Raw genomic sequence first — 22681 nt, 5'->3', positions numbered from 1 at the left:
AGACAGCCAGACTCGTACCCCCCATGCTGGCTCTAGAAAAACAAAATGGCTTAGCGTCCCAGCCCACAACTCTTGTGTCCCATTTTCCTAGGTTCCCTCCCTTGTCTGTTTCTGATCCCCCAGGAAAACTCTTATGGCTGAAGGTGTTAAAATGACTAATTGGATGAAGACAATTATCTTCCTGCTACTGATGGCAGAGCTGGGGAGAGTGTGAGCGTTTGTTTTTGTGCCCCAGTGTATTACAGTCCAGGGTCTCGGTCCACCCACGTGTCCAGGCCTGCGAGCCCCCTCCGTCCACCCATCCTGGGCTTCAGAGCATGCGCCTTTAGCCGAGGACTCTGAACCCTGAGGGTCTCCTGTGAATGTAACCCCGGCCTCCCTACCAGGCTCAGGCACTACCGACTCCCGCAGGCCCTACTTCAGGGGGCCGGGGTTTTTGGGCCCATGGGGGGCGCGCTCCAGAGAGGTGGAGGTGGAGGGGCCCAGGGCCCAGGGCCCAGGGCCCAGCCTGGGGCCTGGTGGGGCCACGTCTATAGAACTGCCACCCCGAGGGGACTGTTAGGCAGCCTTGGTCTCAAAGGGATCTGGAGATGTCCAAGGCCGCCTGGGGCCCTGGCAAGGAGGAACGGGCATGCCTCACCTTCCAGGTGGCCGTGTTTCTCCGGAAATAGGCGAACATCCTGGTGAACCAGTTATAGATCTCATTCAGGGTCAGCTGCCTGTCGGGGGTTTCCAGGATGGCCTGTGGACAAGGAAGAAGTACAGAGACCCTCAGTCTGGGCCTGCAAGGGCCACAGGCCTGTGTGCTCTGCCCCAGCTCCCCTCAGCCTGGCCCCTAACTCATCTGAGAGCAGAGAAGACCTGCTGCGGAAGCATGTGGACAAGACTGGGGGTGCCTGATGGTCCCGAGAGGGGCAGGCTGGTTACAGCCCAGCCAGAGGCCAAAGGGAACACGAGCCTCGAGGGCCGTGCACTTGTGCGAGGAGCACGTGAACTTCTGCTGCAGGGAAAATGGCTCCAAGGGCTCCTGCCCTAGACTGGGAAGGAAAGCAGTATTCTTGGAAGAAAGAGGTCCGGGGGTGGGGACTGTTTGGAATTTATCCTGGTTTTTGTAAAGGGCACCCTAAACATGAGATGGCATGTGGATGTGTGTGTGTGTGTGTGTGTGTGTGCACATCTGAGAGAGACAAGAGAAAAGGAGACAGACTACAAGTGACCGTAAGTCTATCATGGGACTGTGTGTGCGTGGAAATGAGGGTATGGATGACACGGGGGGTGTAAGTGGCATCAACATTGTGTGTGCTCCCACAGACAGGCCTGAGTGACCAGCAGGATGGCTCAGCTGAAGCCCATGTGAGGGGCCGTCTGGCTGAGAAGGAAAACGCAGGTGTGAGTGGGAGAGGACAAGTGTGAGATGGAAAGTTACGTTCCCTGGTCCCGGGACCCTGAGGGAGGGGTGCAGACTGTGTGCCTCCCACCCCCACCCCCCAGACTCCGTCTACCTTCCCACGCTCACCTGGCGGATGAGGGAGGCGTAGGTGAAGGGCGGCCGGACGTCGGCGTTCTTGTAGAACTCATGATTCTGGGCCAGCTCTGGGGGAGACAGGCAGAGGCTGAGGTAGCCAGAAGTGGGGTCCAGCTTGGGGAAAGACACCCCTCCCCACGGCCCTTACCTGAGGAGATGGGGGAGCAGAACTTGTCGCTGGTCCTCCGCCGGGCGGGTCCCCCACTGTGCAGGGAGGCAGAGCCGAGGCCAGGGGGCCGTAGGGGGGTGACAGGGGCAGCGGCCGAGGTGGGGGGGTGTACGAGACCATCTGGGAACGAGTCCGCTGCGGAGACGGTCACCTTGGAGAATGAGGAGGAGCCGGGGACTGGGTTCAGCTGTGAGCAACGGGGAGGATGCTGAGACCAGTGCCGACAGGATGAGGGGTCCCGTGGTGGGGCGGGTTCTTGGAGGGCCGCAGGGAGGGGAGAGTCACTCACTGGCTGACTGAAGGGCTTGGGCTCCGAGGGCCGCATGTGCAGATGGGCCATCATGGCCTGCAGCCGCTCGCTCTCCTTGGCGAGCTGTGGAGAGGCGGGAGGTGAGCAGGGGTTGTGCCTGGTGGTGGGGAGGGGGCGGGGGGGGGGCAGTCGGGCCCTCCTCCTCCACATACCAAGCCCGTCACCACCATGCGCCCCCGCCCTTGGTACCCCAGCTCCCTCCGTCCCTTGCTCCTGGAAGACCTCGGCTTCTCCCTGCCCCTCTGGCCCCTCACACCCGCAAAGCCAGGACTGGGGGCTGCCTGCTCCATGAAGCCCTCCCCGCTTCTCCAGACTGTGTGTCCCCAGCCTAGACCCCCGCACAGCCGCTGCACTCTGGGGGCCCTTCTTCCCAACAGCACACGCCTTGCCTCCCGATCAAGAGCAGAGGCTGTGGCTGAGCAACGCCCAAGTTCAGTGGCACCATGTGTGGCGGTGCCCTCACGCACTGAACGGAGAGGCAGGAAGGGATGAATGATTCATTCACCCCATTCATGAATTCAATAGATCTTTTACAACCATCCTCTCACGCAGGGAGCTCTGCGAGGTGCCAGAGGGACAGGGGTGAACATCGATCGGCTGCCTGATGGCCTGTCCTGAGCAGCCTGAGTATTCCGTGCTGCAGAGCGTAGACTCCGGGGCCAGACTGCCCTGGTTCCAATCCCAGCTCTGCCACCCACTGGCTGAGTGATCAGAGGCAAGTTACTTCACCTCTCTAGGCCTCTGTTTTCTGTATCTGTAAATTGGGCATAATAATAGTAGCTACCAACCATATAAGGTTGTTCAGAGGACCCCTTGAGTCACATAGGTATTTAGCAGAGTACAAGGTAAGGGCTCAGTATGTTAGTTATGCACACCATTTTTGTTGTTTGTGTTAGTATGAGTCTCTTCAGGACCTCGCATCAGAGAGGCCCCCAACCCTGGTTTCCCCCTCAGAATCTGGCTGCCCTCACCTTACAACCATGGTAAACGAGGACCTAGAAAGCATTCGATGACCCTTCCATGAGACCCCCTAAATCCCTCCTGGAAAGTCAGTGCTGTGGGTGAGGCAGGGGTGGGAGCCCCCCACGCCCCTCTCCCGCAGCCGGAGGCCACACCTGGATCTCCAGCTGCTGCACCACCTGCATCTGCACGCGGCACTGGGCTGTGCTCCGGTCGTCCAGGGCGTGCTCTGTGTTGAGGTGTCTTCCGGGGGAGGAGGGGGTGGAGAAGAGAAAGTTGGCCCTGGTTCTGCTGTCACCACCCACCCCAACCCACCCTCTAATCCCGCCCACAGCCTGGAAAGCAGACAGACCAAGAGATACAAAGAAGGGAAAGGGATGGGGAAAAAAACAAAAACAAAAACGGGGCATCGGAGGAAGCCGCCTTCCCGTCAGCCTCCTTTGATGTCTTTGCTAAAACCCCAGCTACAGAGAGATCTAACTGCAAATGAACTAATTAAGTAAACCTCTGACGAAGCGTGAAAACAATTTGTTTGACCCTGATGCTGCGAGGGTCTGGGAGACAGTGGAGTTAATCAGTCAGTGACAGAGCCTGGCACGGCTACGGCAGCTGGCTGCCTGCTGCCAGCCGCCTGTCCGCCAGGCCCGAAGGCCGTCACTAGGCCGTCGCTCTCCGGGGCTGGGGCTGGGGGAAGCCGGGGAGGGCAGTGGGGGAAGTCTTCTCCTTCTCCTCACACGCCCAACCTGCTGGGCTCAGCAGCCTGGGGTTGGGGTGGGGAGGCTGCTGGCCCAGGAAATACAGACCGCAGACGGGGTAGGAGTGACCGGGGAGTTGATGGGGGGCAGAGAAGGAACGAGGCCTCCCCCCGGGGTGAGGATGGCAGGACAGCTGGTGGCTGAAGGCGCAAGAAGTGACAAGCTGGGTGGCAGGCTGGGGGATGAGGGGCCCCGTTAGGGGAGGCAGGCTGGGGGGCAAAGGAGAGTGGGGCTGACACCTACTTGATAAACTGGCCCAGGTCTTCACACAGGGTCTCACAGCCTGGCCACTTGCACTCTCCGTGTCCGTAGAGGGGGTGGGAGCCGGGCGTCTCCTCGTGGGAGGAGCTGGGAGGGCAGGAGGGAGATGGTGGTCAGGGACCCTGAAGACCCTGGCAGCCCTGGGTCCCGCCCAGTCCCAGCTCTCCTACTGATGACGTTTCTGTCCCTAATACAGGTTCCCCAGAGGCCAGGCACAGTTGTGCGTGCCCCGGGAGAGGCAAACCTGCCCATCCCTGAGCTCCACAACCCCACCCCAGCCTCTACCACAGGTGCTAGCCCTCAGGGTCAAGGCCAGTCCCCGGGCAGGTCTGCAGCACCTCCTCCCAGCCGGAGCCCCATACCTGTCTCTCCGAGGTGTGAGCACAGTGGGCTGTCCGTTGGGCAGGGTGTGGTGGGAGAGGGGGGGTGAGACTTTGGGGGGGGCGGCGAACGAGGTAGCGGTGGTGGCCGTGCCGGTGAGGTCCAGCCCCTCCTGCTTAACGCTGTCCTCGGCGGGCTGCCCGGGGGCACCCTCGCCCTTCCACAGCTGGGGCAGGTCCGTCGGGCACACGGCTGCGATGGGAGGGAGAGAGAGGGGAGGCTGGCCGGGCCCCAGGAACGCACGGGGCCCCCACCTCACTCCCGGGAGCGGGGACAGCGAGGGTGTGGGGCTGGGGGCTGGCTGAGGGGCGGGCACTCACCTTGGCCGGGCTGCAGGCTGACCAGCCCCTGTCTCTGCAGGTTGAGCAGGTGCTGTTGCTGCAGCTGTTGCATTTGCAGGAGCTGCTGCTGGAAGGCCAGCTGCTTGTTCCCCAGGGCCTGGTGGGGGGCCCGAGGGGGCGGGCAGAGAGGGGTACCATCAGCCTCAGGCGTGCCATCTGGCCCCCACCCTGCGGCCGCCCCCTCCCAGGGCCTGTCGGCCCCCGGAGCTGTCGTGGTGGTGTCCGCAGCTGCAGCCTCCCTGCTCCCGGCCCAGCTTCCATAGGGCTGCATGCCTCCTCGCAGGAAACACGCACGCACACACACACACGCACGCACGCACGCGCACAGACACACACGGCCAGACCCAGACACGCAGCACGACGCCCTCCCCGCTCCCGCCTCCCTCCTTCCGCTGCTTCGGCTCCCGCACCACAGCTGTGCTCGCCTGGGGGGCGCGGGGGGCTCTCATCACAATGATGGATGAGCCTGTCAGACTCCAGGGGCCACTCCCGCCTGGCGGGCACCCTTCCCACATGCCCGGGGTGCCCCCCTTCCGCTCTGAGGAGGGGGCCTTCTCCCCTCCAGCTCCTCTCCTCTCTTGCTTCTTAGATACAGAGAATCAAGGCGTCTGACGGGACTTTCAAAGATCAGCATTGACAGGTCATCAGGACCCAGGCTAGGGAACAGTCACATCACTGCTGCCCAGGTGCCCGCCGCCTGCCCGCACTTGCTCACTCTGCTCTTAGTGGCTCCCTCTCTCCTGCTCTGGCCCTGCTCCCCCCACCCCCCCACCCCCAGATTCAGTACTTCACACAAGCACTGACAGTCAGTCTGTCAGCAAGCCTTTTCTGAGCCCCAGGAGCTGAGCCTGTCCCGGGCTCTGGAGGCAGGGATGGCTCAGCCCACCTGCCCTGGAGGTGGGGTGGTGGGCTGGCTATTCAGCCTAGAGACAATGCAGAGAAGGAAGCAAAGAGGAGACCTTTGAGGGGGAGGCTGAGGGCGGGAGGGAATGACTGGGGGTCAGCAGGGCAGCCTCCTGGGAAGAGGCAACTCGAACTTGGCTGTGGTTTGGCCAGCAGGAGGGAAGTGCGTGTCTGGGACACGGGGTGGGGGGCACTACAGGGCCTGGTATGGAAGCTCAGAAGGCACTGTGGCCCAGATGGGGCAGGGGGTGCAGGCTGGGGAGTTCTCTGGAGATGCAGGGCAGGATGTTACAAGAAGCAACAGAAGTTGGGGCAGGGCTGAGGGGAGGGACTGAAAGATTTTCAGAACCAGGCTAGAGGGCTGAGGTGCTGGGTCACTAACAGACGAGCAGGCAGGAAGAGGGCATGACCACGAGGCAGCCGGTCATGAGTGCGGACCATCCAACACTCACATACCCGTCTACGCGTATGTGCTCAGGTAACACAGGGCTCAGCCCTTCTGCTCTCCTAATCCAACAACACAGAGCGAGGAGAGGAGGTCTGAATGGGGTTGAGGGGAGGTGGTGGAATGTGGGCCTCCATCCCCCCATCCGGTCCCCCAGCCTTTCCTGGTTTTTCTACTATCCCCACAAGACCATTCTGTCCTGACCACTTTGGGACTCCCAGCCCCTGGCTAGGAGAGGGCTGGCGCTGCAGGCGAGGGGCGGGGGTCCTTTGAGGGGCACATCCGGCCCTGCCCGAGCCCCTTACCTCTTTGGGTTGCTGCTTCCCAGCCTGCTGCTGCGTGAGGAGTTGTAAGTGGAGCTGCTCTTGCTGCTTCTTGTAATATTCCTGCAGCTGGGGGTCGACAGCAGGGTGGGAGTGGGTTAGCACAGGCGGGGGACTGCTGACCCCAAAGCAACGGCCAACCCTCTCGTGACTGGGCTGCTGTGAAACAGATGGTCCAGCAGGGAGATGTCTGCTCCGAGAGAGGCTCTCCCAGAGCAGAGCCTGGACGGAGAGGGAGCGGAGAGGGGAGAGGGGAGCCTCCCCCTCCCTTGGTGGGTGAGGATGAAGTACCAGCATGTTCTCTGTCCTCCCCTGGGGTTTGGAGATACAGGTGGGGCGCTGTGAGGCCGTATGGGGGTGTGTGGGCGAGGCCTGACCTCTGACCCCTCCCCAGCTGTCCTGGAGGAATGCAGGTCAGTCCAGCCAGAGCGGTCTCTCTGGTTTCTGCCACTGCTTTGGCCTTTGGTGATGTTGGTAGTAAACAGGGTGGGAGTGGGGAGGCCAGTGCCTGGAACACCTCACCCTCCTCTCCCTTATCTCCTGGGCGGCCCCGGGGCCAGACTCACCTGCTGCAGCATGAGCGCCTGCTGCTGCTGGAGCAAGGCCTGCAGCTGTGGGGGCGACAGGATCTGCTGCATCTGCTGGGGGGTGAGCATCTGCGGCGACATCATGGCCACCGACACGGGCACCTGTGAGATTCGGCCGCGTCAGCCCCTCACCTCTGCCCCACCCCGGGGAGGGTCCGCGCCCAAGCCCCTGCCCACAGCAGGGCAGAGCAGCTCCGCAGTGAGCTGCCTGGGCTCACATTCTGGCTCTGCCACCTGCTAGCTGTGCGTCTCTGGACAAGTGACTCACCTCCCTTGTTCTTGGTTTTCTCGTCTCTGAAATGGAAGTAGCGGTAGTGCCTGCCTCTTAAGGTCATCACGAGGGCTAATGAGTTAGTACTTAGAACAGAGCCTGCAAGCGGTTGGACATTATTGCAGGATGTGCTGTCTTTGGTGCACAAAGATTAGACCCCAGCGACACTGGTTAGTAGAACCCATGCTTTGCAGGGTTTCTCCCCCAGTGATGGGGAGGGGCAGCACCTAGCCACTGCTGACTCCAGCTCAGTCTGTTCTGAGAACACGACCCACAAGGTGGGCCTGGCCAGGAGGGCAGCCTGCAGCCATGGATGGGAAGGTTTCAAACTGTAGCCCACATGGCATGAGGACCTGGACTTTGGCCCCTCTCACATGCGTGTCACGTGCTCCAGCACACCTGTCTAGACGGCACACACAGTGACCGGGAGCTGACGCCCATGCAGCACCGTGAGGGCCACCCTGTGTGAGTGTGTACGTGTCATCACCTAACTAGGTCCCAGTGGGGTGGAAAGAACGCCATGCAGAGACGCGGGGAGAGGCGGGCTGCTCCTCCTCGCTCTGCAATGAACTTGCCAAGTGACCTCCAGCCATTCACTGGCTGTCTCTGAGGTGTCAGTTTCCTCCACCATAAAACAGAGATGCCTCCTTCCAGCAGGAACTTGCAGGATTCTCATAGTAGGGCAGCTGTCTGCCCCCTGCCCTGGGTGAGGCCTCTGTAGGAGGCCCAGAGACTCTAGCTACAGGCAAAAGGTTCAGGGAAAAGCAGTATCATCATTCTTTTCCCAGTTCCCACCTCCCCTGAAACCCCCAGCCTGTGCAGTCATAGCCTGGGTGGTCCAAGCTGCAGCACTGTCTTGATGCCCTGTTTTAGCAGGACAGGTGTCCTGACAGGGCGATCGGCCACCCCCGTCGCACTTCAAGCTCCGTGTGCACAAGTCTGTAATCTCCCGTCTCACTCCCCAGCCCCAGCAGAGCTGGCACATGGCAGGCACTCACCAAGTGTATGCTCCCCCGAGTTGAGTTACCTTCTTGGCAGATCAACCCTGGGGCAGGGAGGGAGGGGTGCTGGTGGGCCAGTCCAGGGGGAGTGTCTTGCAGAGACTTGTCCTGGTCAGGACAGCACAGGTTATGTCCCCAGTGGATTCCTGGGCCCTTTCACCTTCCCCCAGCCCCACAGGCGGGGCAGAAGAGGAGGAGTTGGTTCCATTCAGGATCCCTGGCAGGGGCAAGGCTCAGCCTCAAGCCACCAGTGAGGGCATCCCCAGGCAGGGGAGCAACGGGGGGAAGGGCAGTGGCTCCAGGGACATCGGTAAGTCTCACTGCCCCCACCTCTTCTTGCCCCCCCCCCTTCACTAGTGGCTGAGCCCCAGCCCTGGGCTCCCCTCCTTTACTGCAGCCATCTCTGTGCAAACATCCCTGGAAGGGGCACCTAGCTTTTTAGCCACGGCCACACCGTGTGAATGAAGGCTCTGAGGGGCCTCTAACGACGAGCCTTAAGCGGCAGCGTTGGGACTCACGTGCAGGTCTGTGTGCTCTGCAGTTCCCTATGTTCCCACATCCCACACCGCCTGTCCCCACGCCGCTCAGAGCAGGTCTTGAGAAGGGTTAGGAGAGTGTGTGGAAATGGAACCATCCAGGGAGCTCAAGGGTTCGATGAGGCTAGAGATCCCAAGGGCCAACCTCTCTCTTTGCAACTGTCTCCTGGGGAGGCTGGGGAAAGCCAGGCTGCAGGGCTCTTCTGGTTCCCACTCTCGGAGGGGCAGGCCGTGGCACACATCCAGCCCCCCCTTGCAGAGCCAGCCTGTATCCTTTGCTGGGTGCCCCCGAGGCAGCTGCCTGTCCTTTGACACGGGGGCCCCCAACATGGTGGAGCTCAGAGCCCTGGATTTCTGAGTCAGATGACCCAGGTTCTTGTCCCTGACACTGACTATCCTTTGAAATCGCCAGGTCTCACTTTCTGCATCTGCTGACTGGGCTTTGGCACAGCTGCCCTCCCCGCTCCACAGGACTACTCAAGATGATGTTGGTGGCGGCTGACTACATGCCAGGCGTGCCAGGTGCCTGGCTAAGCCTTTTATGTGTATTATCTCCCCGAATCCTCACAGCAGCCCTGGGAGGAGGGTACCATCATCGTCACCATTTTAGAGGTGAGAAAACCGAGGCCTAGAGGGACAGTGGGGGAAGAAGTAAGTGAAAGTGATTTGTATTTCAAATCTACATGAAATCTACATGAAATTCTACACAAATGTAAAGAAAATTACTTTTTAAAACATTCTGGATTTTCCTTTCCCCTTCTTTCCCTCCCCTCCTCCACGAGTGCACCTTAGGCGCGCCAGGGCCCCAACGTTCCGGCCCCAGGGCCATTACGTGGCAAGGGTCACTTGGGGCAAAAGCTCTGGGCCTCCCGTGCTCACGGCTGTGAGAACTGAACTAGAGGAGATGGACAGGGCCCCCAGCCGAGGAGACTGAGCCTAGACACCCAGGAGGTCTTTCCAGGCACCAGGGGTGTGAGTCACCGCGAGTGGCCTGCAGGAAAGGATGTGGTATTTCCTTCCTTGGGGCTTTCCTACTTGGAGGCAGGGGAATGGAAGAGATGACCTTGGAAGGCCTCCCCGGCCCCTGCTGCTCCTGCCAGTTGGCTGAGCTGCAGGCTGGAGAGGCGGCTGCGGTAATCTGGATGGATTACCTTGTGTGTACTTGTCTTGAAGGTGGCCCAGCAGGGTCAAGAAAGGTCAGTGAGGTGGCGGCTGTCTGCTATCTCCTGAGCTGGCTGAGCCCATCCCTTCCCCTCACATCCCTGGGGGTTCTGAGGAGTGAGCTGGAGCTCCCCTGGTGTCCCCGCTGACCCCTCACCAGGCTGGGATGTGTCAGGATGGGCACCGTCAGCTAGTCAGCCCAGCGAGGCCCGTGAGTCACCATCTGGAGGGCGGCCAGGGCAGCTAAATGCTTACAAAAGCCCTGGCAGTGTGAGCCCCGGGCAAAATGCCGACAGCTGCCTCCAGCCCCTCCCTCGGGGACCCTGCTCAGGCCTGGAGCCCTCCGACCACCATGTAAATCATCACCGTGGGGCAGACACTAGGTCATTTACAAAATCATCTCGTTTTATCCTCACCACCCTAGGGGATAGATGCTGTTATTAGCCCCATTTTGCAGATGAGGCAACTCAGGCCCAGAAAGGTTAAGAAACTTGTCCAAAGTCACACAGCTGACAAGGGGCAGAGCCAGGATTTTAACCCAAACAACCAGCTCCAGAACTCACACCTTCCTGCATACGCTGTGATGCTGCCGCGTGCTTAGCATAGTAGTGAACTGCAGTCCCCAGTACAGAGCCCTGGCCCGATGGTTCTCCGGGCTTGGGGAGACGGGGGTTCTTGGGGCCATGTCTGAACTTCTCCAGGAGCCTGGAGCCCCAACCCTGGATACTTTTCCTTGCCTCTCATCCCCACCCTCAGGTTCATAATCTCCAAGGAAGTGGGGCTTCTGACCCCGTATGGGGTCCAGGGCCTAGAAATAGCTTTTCTAAGAACTCAAGGCTGGTGGTGGGAGAGGGGAGAGCATATTTTGTTGATCTGGGGCCTGAATCAAGTGGGTAATGCAGATCGATGGCAGCCTCTTTCCCAGTGGTCCCCAACTCAAGGCAGGATTGCCTGCCCACTCACCTCCCAGCCATGTTCACCACCCCTCTCTTAGAGCCAGCTTCAGAAGAGTTTCTAAAACCATATTAGGTCTCCAGCTCCAGCCTGGAGACTGCCTGGTTTGTCCCTGCGCCTGGGCGCCAGGCAGGGAGAGCTCAGTCACAGAAGGCAGCACAGGTAGCTGGGAGTTTGGGCAGAAGGTTGGCTAGGGCAGGCCCCTTAGCTGTGCCCAGTCTTCATCTCATCTTCTCAGCCCCCTTGCCATTTCTAGAAGTTCTTCTTGGTGTCTCACCACGATCTTTCTTGCTGCAGCTCCAGCCAGGACTGAGGACTACCTTCTGGTCATTTGCAAGGGAGTTGAACCTAAACTAAGCTCTGGCCTAGTCTCCCCACACACCCAAGGACCCCGATCCCCATACTTAAGAGGTTGAGTTTGGGTCCTTGATGCTGGCACCAAATTGTATCCATCCCAACCCTCAGCCTCGAAATAAGCTTCCTCCGTGTCAGGTACCATCCCTGCTCCTCCCAGCCCATCATACATGGTAAGCACTCTGCAAACGTTGTCAGTTTAGGAAGTACTGAGTAAGTGTTTGTTGAGCGACCCCTCTCGTTTTTTGGGGGTGGGGGTGATCTCCGAAGGAAGATTCCACAGCCTCCTTTCCTTTCTTAATTATTTCAGATCCTACCCTTCTTACCCTGCTGCAAAGTCCTTCTTGATGTCTGACCTGAGTCCCTCCAACCACCATCCAGCTCCCTCCCTCTTACTTGGGTCTGGAGACCCTCTCTGGGCTGGGGAACATTCCTACTGTTCCCCAGCCTACCCTTCCCTGTTCTTAGAAGCGGGTACTAGGCTGGGCCCAGGGTAGAAAATTCAGAACAGATTCAGAACAGTAGCCCGAGGGCCACTTCAGACCCAGGGAGTACATGCGGGGCTCCCGAATTCAAAGAGACCCAGTCCTGACACTACGGGGGCATGAGAACCTACTACCTCATTCCCGTTAGTGGCTTATCCGAACTGTCCTCCCCTTCCCCGCCCAGGCCACTACCCCTCTTTGCCCAACTCCTCCTCCTGAGGGCTGTCTCATTAGGTTGGAGACTTTTAAAAAGAGGGTCACTGCTCAGGCCCCACAACTGTCCTGTCCAGCACCTTCAACTTCTGGAAAGTACCTTCGGAATGTAAGCTTGTTTCACAGAAAACCCAGATGTGCCCGGGGAGCCACAGAGCACTGGAATCTGCCCCAGGACAAACCCAGTCCCGGGTCCTTCTCGGGCCACCCTGTACCCCCTCCCTGCCCTGCTCCTCTCGTCGCCCCACTCCCTCAGCACCCCACCCTTCAGGCTTCAGCGCTCTGCGGATCGGATCGGATCGTGCTCACCCTTCCTCCCTTAGATAAACTTCCTTCCAAAGCCCCGCTTAGTCCCCTCCCCAACTTGGAGCCACCACCCCTCTCCCCCCGCCCCCCCCAAGAGGGGTGGGGAGAGCGAGGAAGCCCGGCTGTGGGGGGTGGGAGGGGGAGGGGAGCCAGGGAGGGAGGGGAGCTAGGGGGAGGGGAGCAGGCTGCCGGCGGAGCTGTGACCCACCCCGACTCAGACGGCAATTCTCCCAAGTTCTTTGTGACACAAAAGGTAAACAGAAGGCCTGGCTTCCCCCCCCCCCCCCCGCCCCCAACCCCATCTCCCCTCCCCTCCCCCAGCCAGCCAGATGGGCCGGCACGCTGCGGGGAAGGGAGAGGGGGACAAAAAGGGCAGACTGTGCAAAGGAAAACAAAAGAGACACAGAGACACCAAGAGACAGGAAACGTGGGGAGACAGAGAGAGCTGGTGGGTGAGAGACGAGGAGGTGGGGGGAGGGCGTGGTGGTCTCAGCAAGTGAGACAGCCTGGAGGGGAGCAGAGAGGGACAGGCCCAGTGACCCGGAAGTGCCAGGGAGAGGCCCTGGGCGCAGAGCCAGGGAAGAGGAGGCAGGCAGACAGGTACAGAGACAGAGGGCTCAAGCAGACTCAAACTCTGAGCGACAGACGTGAGGCTTGGTAGAGGAAGGGCTGGGCGGTCAGGTGCAGATGAGAAGGTGGTGTTTCTTCTCCTGCCCCTGCAGTGACTGCAATCCCCTCTGGAGAGCCGCCCCCTCCCTGGCACTGGGGATGGGGCCAGAGCAATTCTCCAGCCGGTCCTTCCCCTCCCTCGGTGCCAAGCCCACCCTCCGACCCGGCCCCAGCCCAGCCCAGTACAGCAGGGCATCCTCCTCACCTGCACGGCAGAGGCCGACTGCTTGCTGTCATTGTTCCCTGGGGAGCTCAGGCCCGAGGCCTGCTGCAGCAGGAACTGCCGGGCCACTTGGAGAGCCTGCAAGACAGGGAGGAATCAGTGTTCCGTGGGAGGGCAAGGGTCAGTGCAGGATCCTGGATTCAGGGAGCGTTTGGAGAGAATAAAGGGGAGGAGGTCAGGGTCATGTAGAAGGTCTTGGGGATGAGTGAGAGGGTCACAGGGTCCACCTGGGCTAGGGGATAAGGATAGAGGTAGGAGTCACTGAGAGAAGCTGCCAGGCTTTGGGGATCAGAACCTGTAGGGACTCACTCTGGGACCTGGTGAGGTTTTGTTGGGACTCAATGGGGTCAGCTAATGGGTCAGTGGTCAAAACAAGGACCCAGGAGAAAGTACAGCGGTGGACTCAGCCTATTAATAGTAGGTCCAGTTTGTCGAGCATCTACATGTGTCAGGCACTTTACAGGCAAGATGTCATTTAATCCTCTCCTGGGAGGGTGTGAGGTAGGGATTATCAGTCCCATTTTGCAGATGAGGAAACGGAAGTTAAGTAATACACCCAAGGTCACACAGCTAGGAAGCGCCAGAGCCAGGATTTGAGGCCAAGAAGCCTGGCTCCAAGGCCATCTGCCTTACTAGGTGGTCGGTCTGGGGGCTATGGGAGTAGCATTCACTTGGAGTCAGAGCACACGGTTGGGGGGATGAGGGTGGAGTCTCAGGGTCTGAGCGCTACGTGGCTTTATGAGTCAGGGCAGGAGGTCTGGGAGCAGGGCCTTGTGGCACTGGGGGAATTGGATCAAGTCCTGAAGGGAGTGTGTGAGCTATCAGTGAGTTACACTGACTGTAGTGGTCGGGGCTTGGAGGCCACGGTGGCTCAGACTGGGCTCTCAGCTGGTGGGATCATGAGAATGGGAGATGCATGGAGTCTGCAGGAGCAGCCTCTCCGGCCAGGCAGTGGGCCTAGGAGGTGGGCGGACGAGCAGTGAGAGGTTGAGCAGGAGAGGTCAGGTAGGAGACAGAGGCCAGGAAGTTCTCTGTAAGGTCAGCCAAGCAAGCCCTCCATCCCCGGCCACTCCAGGTCAGTAAGGGGCTCAGAGGCAGGGGATGTGGGGACCTGTCCTGAATCCACATTTCAGGAGCACAAAATATACCCAGGTTCCTCAAAGATTTCCTTGGGGGCCAGAGCAGTTGTGTCCAGGCTTTTGACAGGGGGGCCTGGCATCAGGCAGACCTGGGTTTGAAGCCCAGTTGTGCCGCCTACCGGTAGTGTGACCTTGGGCAAGTTATCCCCTATCTTTGTGTTCCAGTCTGCTCTGCAAAACTGGGCCACTACCTAACTCTGAAATACGTGCGGGTGGGGGTGGGGTGTTAAAGGACCAATGCTTGGCACTTGGTCGGCATTCGAGGAGCAACGGCTTCCTTCCCTCCTGTATCCTGAATCTCTCACCTCCTCCAGCCTCTCCCCAGCGCACCTATTAAAAGCAACAGGCCACCTGCGGCTTCCTCGCACATCAATCCACACACACTTGTCTGTCCTCACGTGGACTTCCACTCTCCTACCCACCGCGAGCACCACCAAGGCAGACCTATAAGGTGGGACACGGATGCACTCATAGCCCCCCACCCCGCCACTCAGCAAACACTTAGGGGGCGCCCACTGTACACCAAGCATATATACACACCCCCTTCGCAGCCCTTTCATTGAACAGCTGAGCCTCCCTGAGGCTTAAACCTAGTTTACCTTAGGACAGTACCTAAATACACCCTGGTGTATCTATGGGAGCGTGTCCCAGGGCAGACCTGGCGTCCTGGCATGCCCCTCACCAGCGCCCCAGATCCTAGGCCTCTTCCACACCCCTCCTCCCCGGGACCTCACACTGGGAGGAGTGGCCCGGGGTTGCTTCTCTTCAAGATTCACATCAGAAAGTAGAAATCTGACCTGAGTCAAGGGCTCTGAGAGGCTGTGGGAGGAGGTGCAGGGTGAAGAAGGGGAAGGAGGTGGCCAGCTACTCATCCGGAAGGGGCCCTGCCTCTATGTGCCTCGTTTTTTAGGGACCCCCCCCCAGGTCTAATGACACGGGCTGGACAGATGCTCTCTGTGCTCCAAAGGTAGAGATGGGGTAGAGGGGTCAGAGATCAGGGGGCAAGGTGGGTGAAGAGGATGGCTCAGAGGGGCTGGCAGCCCAGGTGACCCAGAGGGGATGCTGGTCAGGGTGGGGGGAGGAAGCCCCCCCCACCCAATCCCTGGTGGGAAGAGGGGAGCCACAGGGGAGGGTTTTCCAGGGGAAGTTGGAGGGAGTCCAGAGCAGTCTCCTGGTGGGGGGAGTGGCCTGGGGGGCTGGATTCTCTCCCCACTGACTCACTTACTTGGTGGTCCCCTGGAGCATGAAATTATACGATTTACAGGAAAAAAAATGACAGGGCCTTGCAATCTCATTCCTGTGAGACCTCCCTGCGACAGGCCCCACCCCTCCTATCACTCTGAGCCTTTCCTCCCCCGTTAGGCCAGGTGACAGGGGATCAGGTGAGACTCTAGGCCTGGCCAGGTTGTCACCTCCTCTGACCTCCCACCCTTCCCCCCACGCTCCTTCCTTCCGCTTCCTACGTGCCAGGGACGGTGCTAGGTGCTGGGGATACAGAGAAACAGAACTTGGCCCTGCCCCAGGGCTCAGGGCTGTGCTGTGATGAGATGCCCGTCACAGACTGAGGTGGAGACGGACACCAGCACCGGGGCCCAGACGAGGTGGCACCACTGACTGGAGGCTGGAAGGGCAGGCTCACCAAGTGGACAAGAAGGGTGAAGGGTTCAGGGCGTTCCAGGCGCAGCGACCCTCAAACCACAGACGACCGAAATAGCCGGTGAGTCTGGGGGCCTGGAAACCACTTGCAGGGACAGAAAATTGAGCTGTGTTGGAGGTCGGTAGCCAGAGAGGCTGGAGGAGCCCAAGGGGTCTGCTCCTCTAGGCACTTCATTCATTCATCCTTCACTCATTCCTTCATTCACTTTCATGGCCACCCACCTCATACTGGCTTGGAGAAGAAGGGGAGGTGACAGTGGGCAGCACACGCTCATTTCATGGACTTTGCTTACAGCCCAGCCTTGACCCAATTAGGGACTTGGTACCACCTAAAGATCACCCTATAGGTGCCCAGGGGTGAGGGTGATGGGCAGACCCTGGGTTTGGGGCCCAATCTCCCCTCCCCAGATGGCCTGGACATGTCACTGACTGCTCAGTGCCCTGTAATGCTACGCCATCCCCCACCCCCATCTGGACCCCTAGCCAGGGATGGTGCTCTGGGAGGAGGGGCGGGGGAGGCCCTCTGGCCTAGGATGTCCTCCTCCAGGGTGGTCACCCAAGGGATCAGGTAGGTCTAAGACTTTCTAAAGCCCCGAGTCACAGTTGCCGCTCTGGCACACCAGGCATGTGTCTGCACTGCCTGCAGTGGCTGGGGCCTGATACACGGGGTTCAGTTTCTCTTCCTTGTGGGCCAGATACAGCTTTGAGTAGGAAGAGGCATTGAGAATCCCACCGGGGAGAAGGCATGGGGGTGCTCAGGGCAGAATGGGAAATTGGGAGCCATTTGGACTTTTATACCATATTTTCCTGCTCCCTCCACCCCTCAGACTGAAAACCAAATGCCCAGCTCTGTGGTTTGGGGAATGAAGTCTAGTTTTCCTCTAAAGGAAGCAGTACTGGTCCATTCGGGGCCTGGACCCTGGCCAACGGGATCTGGGTCCAAATCCTGGCTCCACCAAATACTGAGTGACCTTGGGTAAGTCACATCACTGCTCTGAGCCTCAGTTTCTTCCTGTGTAAAATGGGAATAACCCTGTAGTCAGCTTATAGGTTTGCTGTGAAGAACACATGTGACAGTGTACACGGAGTACTCAGCACAGTGCTGGCAGTGGGTCCTGGATGGACATTAACTCTTGTGATTGTGATTACTGATCTTTCACCTGCCCAGGCAGCTCCTGATCATTTGTCCAGTGCCACCCAGAAGGACTTGTTAACCAAGCCCTTTTCCATCTACACCCACCCCCATTCCCCCTCAAGCCTAAGAACTCAGTCTCGCTAATGAAGCCGAACTCTCCTCCCCCAACCGCCCATTCAGAAGTCATTAGCAGGAGCTTCACAATTAGGAACAAATGGCTTATAACGGATGGCATCCAGGGAGGGCGGCAGGGTTGGAGGAGAATGAAGCTAGTGCTTTGAGGGCAACAGGGAGCTGCTATGAAAAGAAAAACAAGTCTTGGGGCAGATGCATCTCTCATCTGCAGGATGAGACTACACCCTCATTTCTGTCTTGGAGAATTTGGGGGAGGACCAGCATCCTCTCTGTGGAGGCCAGGTGCAGGGCTGTTTACTGGTTCTTTCTCCAGGCTGGAGGATTCCAGGTCTGTGTCGGGGTCCCAGCCTTACTCTGTGCGTCTGGGAGGGCGGGGACGTGGTGCTCAGGGAGAGACAAGACGAAGGGCTGAACTTTGAAAACAGAGAAGCAGAGTCACGCAGGTCACAGACCTGGTGAGCTGGAGTGTTAGAGGGTATCTAGTCTAGTGTTTTCCCAATTGCTGGTCATGAGCTAATGGTGGGTCATACAATATCAATTTAGAAGGTCAAAAAAAATAGAAAAAAATACACACACACAAACACACACACACACGAAAACATCAGGGTTACTAGGTAAGCATAGCATTGTTTCGTGAAACTCTTGTGTGCTGCCACTCCAAATAAAAGGCATTGCTTACGGCAGATCTCCAGCAAAAAGGTTTGTGAAACACTTATCTAGTTCACTTTATCGATAAGGAAACGGAGATCCGAAGAGGGGCAGTAAAGCGCCCCAAAGTCACACAGCGGCAGCAGCAGAACCTGAGTCCCCCTGGGCCTGACACGGGGCTCTGCACAGGGACGAGGAGCCAGGAGCTGGGCAGACAGGATGGAGGAACCCCCGCCCCAGCAAACTCTGGTCTAATCCCGATGGTGGTAAAGAGGAACCAAAATAAACAAAACCCAAACTTCTTTTGTCTGCATCTCGCTAATTTTGGCAAAACTGGGATCTCAACTGTCCTGATAATTTCAACTGGGAGCTGGCTCCATTTAGGGGAAGGGGCCCTAGAAGGGTGTGTGGTGGTCCGGCCCCCCCCAAACCTGAAAAGCCCTCCCAGGAAGGCCCATCACCTGCCCCCCAACCCCCGGAATAGGACTTTTGATTCATTTATCTATAATTCAGCGAGTATTTGTGAAGCCCCACAGGGCACTCACACGGTCCTAGACCCTGGGGACATGGCGTATTTGCATTAATGGAGCTCACGTTCTAATGGGATGAGACAGACCCTACAACGAAGCGAAGCGAGCTGTGAGATGGTGGCCAGCGTTACGCAGAGGACGGCTGGCTGGTTACTTAGGTTGTGTGGCCAGGGAAGGCCTCTCCGAGGACGCATTTCGGATGAGGGGGCTACTCTTTCAGGGGAGGGTAGTCACGGTTGGAAGGAGCTGGTGCAAGAGCCCGGAGGTGGGCATATAAGGTTGGAGCATCACGAACCAAAAAGGCCAGTGTGGCCAAGCTGAGCGGCCTGAGAAGAAGTCCCAGGGGTCAGCAGCGGCCACATCACTGGGACGATGGCTTTTTATTGCCTTCTACACTCAAGGAAAAATTGCTGGAGGATTTTAAGCAGGAATGGATACAATCTCTGAGAGGAGATACCTAACCCACTGCTAGTAAACAGTAGGTACCTAATAAGTATTTGTTGACTTGAATTAAACAGGAAATGTCTCTCCATCTACCCCTTGAAATACAAGTCCTCTGGGACCAGAGTGTGGAGGGAAGGGGTGCAGGGAGAAGGGTCAGGGGTCAGGGGCCCCCACCACTAAGGGTGCTGACCTGGGGAGATCCAGGTTCTCCACCAGCCAGGCTCTATCCTCCAGCAAAGAGACATAAAAATGAAATTACACAGAGAAGGGGGGCCAGGAGGATGGGGGAGAGGAGACCATAAAACCCCCGAAGTGATTCTACACCTTTTTCCCTTGGAAAAAAAAAAAAAGCTTTTTGGAAAAGGCTGTAAATTTTTTTTACACCAACCTCGTAAAAATGACATCGGCGCATTCTCAAATTAGAACCATTAAAATGAAAACCAGCAACGCGCAGATACAGACAGGCCCACGTGGGTGGGAGATGCACAGACCGGTTTTAGGACCCCTTCACCGCCAAGCGAGCGTCTTGAGAATGCCTCCTCTCCACAGAACAGAATTAACAAATGAACCCAACAGTGCCCCAAAGGGCAAGGCCCTCCCCAGAGGCTCCTTCCTTCCCTCCCTTCGGGCCCCCAGTGGGGAGCAGCCCCAGGCCCAGCCAGCCCCTCTGGGCCCAAACCGGCTCCACCAGAAAGGTCCAGCAGTGGCATCCGGGAAGGAGCTGAAATAGTGTGGGGCAGTCGCGGGATGGTGGTGCTTCCCCTCAGAGAGACTCCTCCCAGATGCATCCCAGTAACTGGAGTTCTCCAGAAGGAGTTCTATTCCCAGGCTTGGGTTCAGCGCCACCCTCACACTAGCCGTTCCGCAGGGGCTGTAAGTGTGGGGTTTAGAGTGGGGACTGTGGGGGCATGCAGTTCCCTCCCACAGGGGCTCCTCAGAATGAAGGGGCTCCAGTAGGAGAAAACCTAACTCACCTGCGGAAACACTCACCCCCTTTCCCCAATTCTCCCCAGTCCCCAAACTCCTATCAGTAAGTACAAGAACTCTGGTAATAAAAAGGGGGTGAGAGGGGGAAAAAAGAGGGGGGGGTGGCAGAATTCCACAGCAGAAGGGAAACCTGGGAGCACAGTGGACTTGCTCTTCCCTAGTCCCAAGGAAACAGGGGCCTGAGCAGCCCTTTCCCAGGCCCCAGGCCCTCTCCTTGACCTTTCTCTCCCCTCTTAGGGAAACTTCCTTTTTTGTTGGACTAGGGGGCAGACACACAAAACAGGGTGGCCTTTGGTTTAGTAACCCAGGAAGGGTAAGAGAAGGGGGGTTACGGGCTTCCCTGGTGGCGCAGTGGTTGAGAGTCCGTCTGCCGATGCAGGGGACGCAGGTTCGTGCCCCGATCTGGGAGGATCCCACATGCCGCGGAGCGGCTGGGCCCGTGGGCCATGGCCGCTGGGCCTGCGCATCCGGAGCCTGTGCTCTGCAGCGGGAGAGGCCACAGCAGTGAGAGTCCCACGTACCACAAAAAAAAAAAAAAAAGAGAGAGAAGGGGGGTTAGGTCCTCTCCCCTGAGGCATCCTCTCAGGACCCTGCCTGAGGGGTAGTAAGGGCCCACCTCTCACCCGGGCCCGGGCCCGGGCCCACCTCTCACCTGCTCTGTTCCCAAGCAGGAGGGAGAGGTCGGTCGTTTCTAACACTACCCCACAACTGTCCCGGGTCAGGGACCTCACCCACGGGAACTTTCTAAGTCTCGCCTCTGAGGAGTTCGGGTCCCAGCTCTCCCTCCAGGCCCCCAGTACTTCCTGGGAAGGGGCTCATTCTACGGAAAGAAGAGGGGAGTTTGGAGGGTGTAGGACTAGAGATGAAGGAGCAGAATCTGGGGCAGGAGGGTGGGAGTCCCAAAGACTGAAGAAATGGGCCCCAGACCTGAAGACGAAACGCGTGCGTGAGGTGTCTGGGCTAATTCACCTCTGAAGCCTCCCCTTTCCACCCCATCCCCCTAGAGGAGAGCCAGATGGGGGAGGAGAACAAAAATCTCTTCCATTCTTCTTTCCCCAGCTCCCTGACACTCCCCTCGCTCCATCTCTATGGAGGGGGGTGAGTTAAAAGCCCATGAATGTGCAGAGCCCCCAAACCATTTTGAATCTCCTCACAGGATGTGAACAGGGTGGGATTTGGCCCCAGTTGCCAAGGCAACTGCGGTGGGAGTTCCCAGACGCTAGGCAACCCTCCTGTGACCCCCGCTGACCTGTCACCCCCCGCAACCAGAAGACAATAGGAGTGCAGGCTCCGGAGGCCCAGGACGCCTTTCAGCTCAGCCGCAGAGCCGGCAGCCCTGCCCGCCCCCACTGTCTGGCCCAGTCCTCCTGGCCCCAAGTCCGGCGAGCATCCAGCCTGGTCCCCAAAACCTCCCCAGGCCCTCACCTCCCCAGAGCTGGCACACACTTCTCCCAGCCCTGGCTGCCCCCATCAGGGATATTTGTGGAGTCTATGGGGAAAGCCCTACACACTGGGAACATTTTCATACAGGTGAAATTAGATTAGGAGAAAATGCAGGGGCGACCTTCAAAGAAAAAAGCCATCCTAGAGGGGAAATGTGCGGTCGGGGGCCACTGAGGAAGGAGACTTTGTCTTGGTGAAGGAAGGGAGGGGGTTGGCGGGCAGCTGGCACGCCTGTTCGGTTCAAGGCATTCTTTAACAGCAGCTGGGGATCACCAACTCCAGCGGGCCAGCAGGGTGCCAGGTGCAAAATAAGGTTCGATGCGTGTTTGCTGAGTGAATGCACGCTCCAGGGCCCACAGCACTCTCCTCTCCACGCTTCCTTCTCAGGGGTAAGTCTCCAGGAGACTGGAGACCAGATGAAAGCCCCAAGGACAGAGTGGAGGTGGTGTGGCTCTGTCACTCACCAAAAAGAGGGCTGGGAGGAGGGAGCGGGAAGCTGGGGCCTTGACTGCTGAAATGGGGCAGCCAGAGGGGGACCCTCTCTCCAGTCAGACAGAGCCTGGCAGCTGAGCCCTGTCTCCCCTACCCCGCCTCTGTTTAAACAAGCTCCCGGCCTGCTGTTGCATGGAAACAGGCGCCTGCTCTTGTTCCAAAGTGACGTGGCTGCCCTCTTCAGCACTGTTTGTTTCAGCCTAAAGTCCTGTCACCAGCCTGACTTCTGACTCGCCCTGTTTATCTCTCTCTCTCCTTTGTCAACTCATTACTCCCAAAGGCCAAGACTGCATTTCCAGGGCTTGTTTATCCAGAGCAGAGGGGCAGGGACTAACAGACCAACCGACAGACGGACAAAGAGGAGCCGCGGAGGCACGAGGAGGGGGGACCCGGGCACTGCCCGAAGACCCACTCACACCCTCTGCCTCTGGAGTGGCCACTTAGAGCCAGGGGCCATCGCTGCTTTTGTTGGTTTGTTTTAAGAGCGCTTTTAGATTGGGAGTGGAGTGCTCTCACTCACTCACCAGCAGTGGTTAATTTAGCACCTACTAGGCGCCAGGCCTTGCTGCCTCCATTTCCCTCAGGGGACTGTGAGTGTGGTGGGAGCTGAGCCCTGCACTAGGAACCGGGAGACCTGAGATCTAGCCTTTCCCGTGTCACCTGGACAAGTCAGTGCTACCTCTGGCTGCCCCCTCATTGTGATATGGGAATAATAACACCCATCTCCCCAGGATGGTGAAGCAAGTAAAGACCCAAAGCACCAAACAGAGGTAAGGTGTTTGTTTGTCCTCAAAGGACTTCCTGGTGGGGGTCGAGGAGGAGGGAGCACTCGCTGGGCCACGGCCCTCTTTCCTACATTCACTCTACCCCACAAACAGTCAGAGACACTTGTTGGGGGGGGACCAGAAAGTGTTACCCTCAAGCTCCCCCCAAAGCCTC

At 58.6% G+C, this 22681-nt stretch overlaps 1 protein-coding gene across 2 annotated transcripts in view; it reads right to left on the bottom strand.

Moving 5' to 3' along the window:
- The window catches only part of FOXP4 (forkhead box P4), a 51087-nt gene that overhangs the window by 7354 nt on the left and 21052 nt on the right, over window positions 1-22681 (bottom strand). The window contains exons 3-13 of one of the 2 annotated variants that reach the window (XM_027127197.1): window positions 13116-13211; window positions 6940-7062; window positions 6356-6442; window positions 4682-4799; window positions 4343-4553; window positions 3963-4067; window positions 3120-3207; window positions 1984-2067; window positions 1674-1881; window positions 1517-1593; window positions 641-742 (exon numbers count right to left, since the gene is read on the bottom strand). In XM_027127197.1, the coding sequence (XP_026982998.1) occupies window positions 641-742; window positions 1517-1593; window positions 1674-1881; window positions 1984-2067; window positions 3120-3207; window positions 3963-4067; window positions 4343-4553; window positions 4682-4799; window positions 6356-6442; window positions 6940-7062; window positions 13116-13211 (1299 nt within the window). The remainder of the gene's footprint in view (window positions 1-640; window positions 743-1516; window positions 1594-1673; window positions 1882-1983; window positions 2068-3119; window positions 3208-3962; window positions 4068-4342; window positions 4554-4681; window positions 4800-6355; window positions 6443-6939; window positions 7063-13115; window positions 13212-22681) is intronic. The other variant, XM_027127198.1, reaches the window with a different exon arrangement.

Source organism: Aethalodelphis obliquidens, unplaced genomic scaffold, assembly GCF_003676395.1.
Source record: "Aethalodelphis obliquidens isolate GAN/ISIS:26980383/991018 unplaced genomic scaffold, ASM367639v1 scaffold31, whole genome shotgun sequence".
NCBI classification, from domain to species: domain Eukaryota; kingdom Metazoa; phylum Chordata; class Mammalia; order Artiodactyla; family Delphinidae; genus Aethalodelphis; species Aethalodelphis obliquidens.
Note: the sequence above shows the minus strand (reverse complement) of the source record. Positions and strands in the feature narration are given on the sequence as shown.